General features: G+C 47.4%; 1 protein-coding gene across 3 annotated transcripts in view; it reads right to left on the bottom strand.

The window, feature by feature from the left end:
• The window catches only part of LOC133538908 (protein kinase C beta type-like), a 140,758-nt gene extending 133,783 nt beyond the window's left edge, over positions 1 to 6,975 (bottom strand). For 2 of the 3 annotated variants that reach the window (XM_061880806.1, XM_061880804.1), the window contains exons 1-2: positions 6,689 to 6,975; positions 6,224 to 6,255 (exon numbers count right to left, since the gene is read on the bottom strand). In XM_061880806.1, the coding sequence (XP_061736790.1) occupies positions 6,224 to 6,255; positions 6,689 to 6,852 (196 nt within the window). In that variant the 5' untranslated portion in view covers positions 6,853 to 6,975. The remainder of the gene's footprint in view (positions 1 to 6,223; positions 6,256 to 6,688) is intronic. The other variant, XM_061880805.1, reaches the window with a different exon arrangement.
• Between the last annotated feature and the right edge of the window lie 330 nt (positions 6,976 to 7,305).

Below are 7,305 nucleotides of genomic sequence, written 5' to 3' on the forward strand. Positions count from 1 at the left end.
TGGCATCAAATTCTAAAGTTAAATATTATTTGCAAAAAAAAAGTTTATAAGTTTGGACATCAAATATGTTGTCTTCGTAGCATATTCAACTGAATATGGGTTGAAAATGTTTTGCAAATCATTGTATTCCGTTTATATTTACATCCAACACAATTTCCCAACTCATATGGAAACAGGGTTTGTATATCATTTTAGCATAACTATGGTAATATTGCTAAGTTTTGAAGTGAATTAACTAGTCAAGCCTATCTTTCATTCTTTATAGTCCCTTGCTGTAAACTAAACTATCAATCCACCATCACAAATGAGGGTCATTGTTCAAACATGGAAGCTGATCAATACAACATCGCAAGTAACCTTTCGACCCGACTGGTTAATTGCATGTGATCAGCTGATAGCAGAACACGGAACCCAACCTCAGACGCAACCTTTTGGCCTGCAGTCTAATAAATTCAGCCTTTAAAAGGAAAACTGCAGTTGTTTAGGAATGATGCCTATAATCACAATCCTTATGTGAGACAAGCACACATCTTTTTCTTTGTTATGCTACTAACTTGTAAATAAACGCTCGCAAAAGTCAGTTTACAATGAAGGTTATAGGATTTTCTCTATTCCGCCTGTGAAAGTCATCAAATATGTTTCATATACATGCTGTCAGTATATATGTCATGTAGTAACGGGCACATTCATGACAACAATGTTTAGGTATTTTGCTAATTTTAAGCATACGGTGGGATATCAGTGTCACAGACGCATCAACACGTTCACTACTTTTTTTCCAACAACATTACTAATCATGGCAGACTGCATGAGAGACAACTACTTGGGACAAATGATGATCCAGAACCTTATCTTTCTGAGCCTGAATGTAAGAAGGATGAGTGTGTTAAACAGATCCAACTTTAGTGAGACACTAAGCATCATGTAGCAGTATTGCTAAGTGCTAAACAAGAAATACAAACTACATCCATAATATAACAATCACTTAAAGTTAGGGGTGTAACGGTACGTGTATTTGTATCGAACCGTTTCGGTACGGGGTTTTCGGTTCAGCACGCGGGCGTATCGAACGAGTTCGGAAGCAGAAGTCTTCACAAGCTGCTCTGCTTTCTGCCTCTGTCTCTGCCTCACTGTTCCGCCCACACAACCATCTGATTGGTTACATACAAAGCCAATCAGCAGTGCGTATTCAGAGCGATGTAACAGCCAATCTGCAGTGCGTATTCAGACTTCAGAGCTATGTAGTCAATCCTTCAGCATCGAGCAGAGATATTCGTTTAGAAGGGGAGGAGCGGACTCTACCCAAATTATACTAAACACTTCCCAGTCACAACTATTGCAAACATCACATTGAGCCCGTTGACCTTCTAGAAACTTAAACTGCAGCTCAGCTCGCTCACAGTATAGGCTTGAGATGAAGGCTAATTAGCTTTTTGCGTAACGTTAGCTCATTTTGCTGTGTGTGTGTGTGTGTGTGTTAGAGGCAGCAAAGCCCTGTCTGTCTGTTATTTCATTGAATTCTATTGTGTTTAGGGATGAATAGTCTCTCCTATTGCAATTGTACTATTTTTCAGCTATAGTTACGTGAATCATTAGTAATGTAGCAGCCTAGTTTTGAATAGCAGGGTCCCTGCTATCACATGTTGATAAAAATACAACATTTACATAATAAAAGTCAACGAACGACAGGCTTCCCAAATGCTGTAATAAATTAAGCATGATGAGTTTACATTAAACGGTTTCAATAGAAACCGTTTAATGTTGCACTTTTTATATGTAGAAGAAAGGTTTTGTCATTTTATTTAATCAAAGCAACAACTTGAGGCATTTTAATGTGGATTAACGTGGGTAGAATTATTATAGTGTTCCCAATGTTAAAAGGATAAAGCCAATGTTTACAAATTTGGTAAATAAATAACCAAAAAATGTATATTTTGTTGTTTTCTTACTGTACCGAAAATGAACCGAACCGTGACCTCTAAACCGAGGTACGTACCGAACCAAAGTTTTTGTGTACCGTTACACCCCAACTTTCAGTACAATGTCTACTCTCACAGGGATGCCGACGGATGGGATGTTTACATCTTCCCGTTTAGTTGCAGAATGAATCATAATCCTCCAAAAAAAAAAGTGGGCGTCTTTCTCACCATCTCTGGGTTTAAATGGAATACCAAAGTTGACCAACTTCTTACTTTACAGCCACAGCCTTCTTGTATCCATGTGAAAGGCATGATTTATGATCGACAATTGGCTTCACCAACTCACAGGTGATGCAGCGGCAGCAGCTCAATATGTCAATACTGGAGCTGCATAAGCCGCAGTGCAAGCGTTAGCGCTTAAAATAACAATATCGCTAATACTCAGGTCACAAGATGTAAATGGAGGATGTTTTTTAGAGGCCTTGGTGGGCACAATGGAGTACTCTCATTAGCTGCATTGCCATGTTTACAAAATAGAATGCTTTAAAAAAAAAGAAAAACATACGTTATTTTGATTGCGATTGTGAAAATTACCCCACAAAGTGCAGTTCGCCTTCAAACCCACAAGGGCATCATTTACAGAGTTTTGGGCAAAGCAAGAGGTCACTGGCGGGTTCTCCAGCAACAACAAATCCCAGTCAATGAAGACTGAGGCAGCGTCCACGTCTGCAGCCAGATGTGGGGAAGTGCATGTCTCATGTGTGGAAGTGCATGTCTCATGTGTGGAAGTGCATGTCTGCAGCCAGATGTGTGGAAGTGCATGTCTCATGTGTGGAAGGGCATGTCTGCAGCCAGATGTGTGGAAATGCATGTCTGCAGTCAGATGTGTGGAAGTGCATGTCTGCAGTCAGATGTGTGGAAGTGCATGTCTGCAGCCAGATGTGTGGAAGTGCATGTCTGCAGTCAGATGTGTGGAAGTGCATGTCTGCAGCCAGATGTGTGGAAGTGCATGTCTGCAGCCAGATGTGTGGAAGTGCATGTCTCATGTGTGGAAGTGCATGTCTGCAGCCAAAGGTGTGGAAGTGCATGTCTCATGTGTGGAAGTGCATGTCTGCAGCCAGATGTGTGGAAGTGCATGTCTGCAGCCAAAGGTGTGGAAGTGCATGTCTGCAGCCAGATGTGTGGAAGTGCATGTCTGCAGTAAGATGTGTGGAAGTGCATGTCTCATGTGTGGAAGTGCATGTCTGCAGCCAAAGGTGTGGAAGTGCATGTCTGCAGTCAGATGTGTGGAAGTGCATGTCTGCAGCCAAAGGTGTGGAAGTGCATGTCTGCAGCCAAAGGTGTGGAAGTGCATGCCTGCAGCCAGATGTGTGGAATTTCATGCCTCATGTGTGGAAGTGCATGTCTGCTGCTAGATGTGTGGAAGTGCATGTCTCATGTGTGGAAGTGCATGTCTGCAGCCAAAGGTGTGGAAGTGCATGTCTGCAGCCAGCTGTGTGGAAGTGCATGTCTGCAGCCAAAGGTTTGGCAGTGCATGTCTGCAGCCAGATGTGTGGAAGTGCATGTCTGCAGCCAAAGGTGTGGCAGTGCATGTCTGCAGCCAGATGTGTGGAAGTGCATGTCTCATGTGTGGAAGTGCATGTCTGCAGCCAGATGTGTGGAAGTGCATGTCTCATGTGTGGAAGTGCATGTCTGCAGCCAGATGTGTGGAAGTGCATGTCTCATGTGTGGAAGTGCATGTCTGCAGCCAGATGTTTGGAAGTGCATGTCTGAAGCCAGATGTGTGGAAGTGCATGTCTCGTGTGTGGAAGTGCATGTCTGCAGCCAAAGGTGTGGAAGTGCATGTCTCATGTGTGGAAGAGCATGTCTGCAGCCAGATGTGTGGAAGTGCATGTCTCATGTGTGGAAGTGCACGTCTGCAGCCAAAGGTGTGGAAGTGCATGTCTGCAGTAAGATGTGTGGAAGTGCATGTCTCATGTGTGGAAGTACATGTCTGCAGTCAGATGTGTGGAAGTGCATGTCTGCAGCCAGATGTGTGGAAGTGCATGTCTGCAGTCAGATGTGTGGAAGTGCATGTCTCATGTGTGGAAGTGCATGTCTGCAGCCAGATGTGTGGAAGTGCATGTCTCATGTGTGGAAGTGCATATCTGCAGCCAAAGGTGTGGAAGTGCATGTCTCATGTGTGGATGTGCATGTCTGCAGCCAGATGTGTGGAAGTGCATGTCTGCAGCCAAAGGTGTGGAAGTGCATGTCTGCAGCCAGATGTGTGGAAGTGCATGTCTGCAGTAAGATGTGTGGAAGTGCATGTCTCATGTGTGGAAGTGCATGTCTGCAGCCAAAGGTGTGGAAGTGCATGTCTGCAGTCAGATGTGTGGAAGTGCATGTCTGCAGCCAAAGGTGTGGAAGTGCATGCCTGCAGCCAGATGTGTGGAAGTGCATGTCTCATGTGTGGAAGTGCATATCTGCAGCCAGATGTGTGGAAGTGCATGTCTGCGGCCAAAGGTGTGGCAGTGCATGTCTCATGTGTAGAAGTGCATGTCTGCAGCCAGATGTGTGGAAGTGCATGTCTCATGTGTGGAAGTGCATGTCTGCAGCCAGATGTGTGGAAGTGCATGTCTCATGTGTGGAAGTGCATGTCTGCAGCCAGATGTTTGGAAGTGCATGTCTGAAGCCAGATGTGTGGAAGTGCATGTCTGCAGCCAAAGGTGTGGAAGTGCATGTCTCATGTGTGGAAGAGCATGTCTGCAGCCAGATGTGTGGAAGTGCATGTCTCGTGTGTGGAAGTGCACATCTGCAGCCAAAGGTGTGGAAGTGCACGTCTGCAGTCAAAGGTGTGGAAGTGCATGTCTGCAGCCAAAGGTGTGGAAGTGCATGCCTCATGTGTGGAAGTGCATGTCTGCTGCTAGATGTGTGGAAGTGCATGTCTGCAGCCAAAGGTGTGGAAGTGCATGTCTGCAGCCAGCTGTGTGGAAGTGCATGTCTGCAGCCAAAGGTGTGGCAGTGCATGTCTGCAGCCAGATGTGTGGAAGTGCATGTCTGCAGCCAAAGGTGTGGCAGTGCATGTCTGCAGCCAGATGTGTGGAAGTGCATGTCTGCAGCCAAAGGTGTGGCAGTGCATGTCTCATGTGTGGAAGTGCATGTCTGCAGCCAGATGTGTGGAAGTGCATGTCTCATGTGTGGAAGTGCATGTCTGCAGCCAGATGTGTGGAAGTGCATGTCTCATGTGTGGAAGTGCATATCTGCAGCCAGATGTGTGGAAGTGCATGTCTGCAGCCAAAGGTGTGGCAGTGCATGTCTCATGTGTGGAAGTGCATGTCTGCAGCCAGATGTGTGGAAGTGCATGTCTCATGTGTGGAAGTGCATGTCTGCAGCCAGATGTGTGGAAGTGCATGTCTCATGTGCGGAAGTGCATATCTGCAGCCAGATGTGTGGAAGTGCATGTCTGCAGCCAAAGGTGTGGCAGTGCATGTCTCATGTGTGGAAGTGCATGTCTGCAGCCAGATGTGTGGAAGTGCATGTCTCATGTGTGGAAGTGCATGTCTGCAGCCAGATGTGTGGAAGTGCATGTCTCATGTGTGGAAGTGCATGTCTGCAGCCAGATGTTTGGAAGTGCATGTCTGAAGCCAGATGTGTGGAAGTGCATGTCTGCAGCCAAAGGTGTGGAAGTGCATGTCTCATGTGTGGAAGAGCATGTCTGCAGCCAGATGTGTGGAAGTGCATGTCTCATGTGTGGAAGTGCATGTCTGCAGCCAGATGTGTGGAAGTGCATGTCTCATGTGTGTAAGTGCATGTCTGCAGCCAGATGTTTGGAAGTGCATGTCTGAAGCCAGATGTGTGGAAGTGCATGTCTGCAGCCAAAGGTGTGGAAGTGCATGTCTCATGTGTGGAAGAGCATGTCTGCAGCCAGATGTGTGGAAGTGCATGTCTCATGTGTGGAAGTGCACGTCTGCAGCCAAAGGTGTGGAAGTGCACGTCTGCAGTCAAAGGTGTGGAAGTGCATGTCTGCAGCCAAAGGTGTGGAAGTGCATGTCTCATGTGTGGAAGTACATGTCTGCAGTCAGATGTGTGGAAGTGCATGTCTCATGTGTGGAAGTGCATGTCTGCATGCCGCAACCAGGAAGAGGAAGTGACAAAGCCAGCACGCCAACATTTGCAGCGGTCGCGTGCATGTGGTTTAAGACAAGGAAACAACTTCCTTGGCCGAAATACTCTTTTTTTTAATTTCTTTTACTAAATGTTGCTGCTGACTGGAGTGTGGGTGCACAGCTGCATGCCCACGTTGGTAGACATGTGAGTGGTCTTACCTTGGCACTGGAAGCCCTGCTTGCCAAAGCCCCTGCGGACACAACACAGTGCTGGGATCAATAGTAGTAATAAGGAGGATTAATACATGACGCATTCACTGACACTTGGCCATGCAGCATCAGCAGCCGCCGCAGCGGAAAGAGTGCGTGTCTATGCGGCAAAAAAAAAAAAAAAAAAAAAAAAATCCAGAAAGATCCAGGCGGTTTATCGCTACTTTGCTGCAAAGTAATGCTGCTGGCGGCGGGCAGGTGGACTTGGACGGACAGTGGGTCATTTATGGATGACTGCGGCGGCATCAAGTGAATCACCTGTGTCCTTACACACACACACACACACACGCACACACACACACACACACACACACACACACACACACACACACACACACACACACACACACACACACACACACACACACACACACACACGCACGCACACACACACACACACTTGGACTTACTCACCAGATGAAGTCGGTGCAGTGGCTACAGAAGGTGGGCTGCTTGAAGAAGCGCGCGATGAACTTGTGGTTCTTCACTTCGTGTACATTCTTCTGGCGGAGGGCGCCCTGGCGAGCGAAGCCGCGCGCGCCCTCCGCCACCTCTCCGTCGCTGCCGGGGTCAGCCATCTTAGCGAGGGAGGAACGAGGGGCCCAGGCGAGGCGAGGCGGGCGGCGAAAGGCGGCTGCGTGTGACGGTGCAGGTGTGTCCTCCTCCCTCCTGCTCCTCCTCCCTCCTGTTCCTCCTCCCTCCTCCTCCCCCCTCCTCGTCGTCTCCCCCGCCCCCCCGGCGACGCTGCCTCCGTACCGACGAGCTCGTGGCTTCTTCCGGTTTGTCCCCCGTGCCGCGCGCGCGCTTCCTGTTTGACTGTGGCTATACGGTCTGCGAGTGACGACACGTCGACCCCGCCGATATCTGCATATATTTGTGCTCACACTAGAGCAGGGGTGTCCAAACTTTTTCCACTGAGGGCTGCACACTGAAAAATCAGAGCAAGCGGGGGCCATTTTCATAATTTTTATTTTAAAAACCAATACAATATATGTATAAAAAATAGACATTTAGCCCTCCACTCAGTTATG

Source organism: Nerophis ophidion, linkage group LG20 (genome assembly GCF_033978795.1).
Source record: "Nerophis ophidion isolate RoL-2023_Sa linkage group LG20, RoL_Noph_v1.0, whole genome shotgun sequence".
NCBI classification, from domain to species: domain Eukaryota; kingdom Metazoa; phylum Chordata; class Actinopteri; order Syngnathiformes; family Syngnathidae; genus Nerophis; species Nerophis ophidion.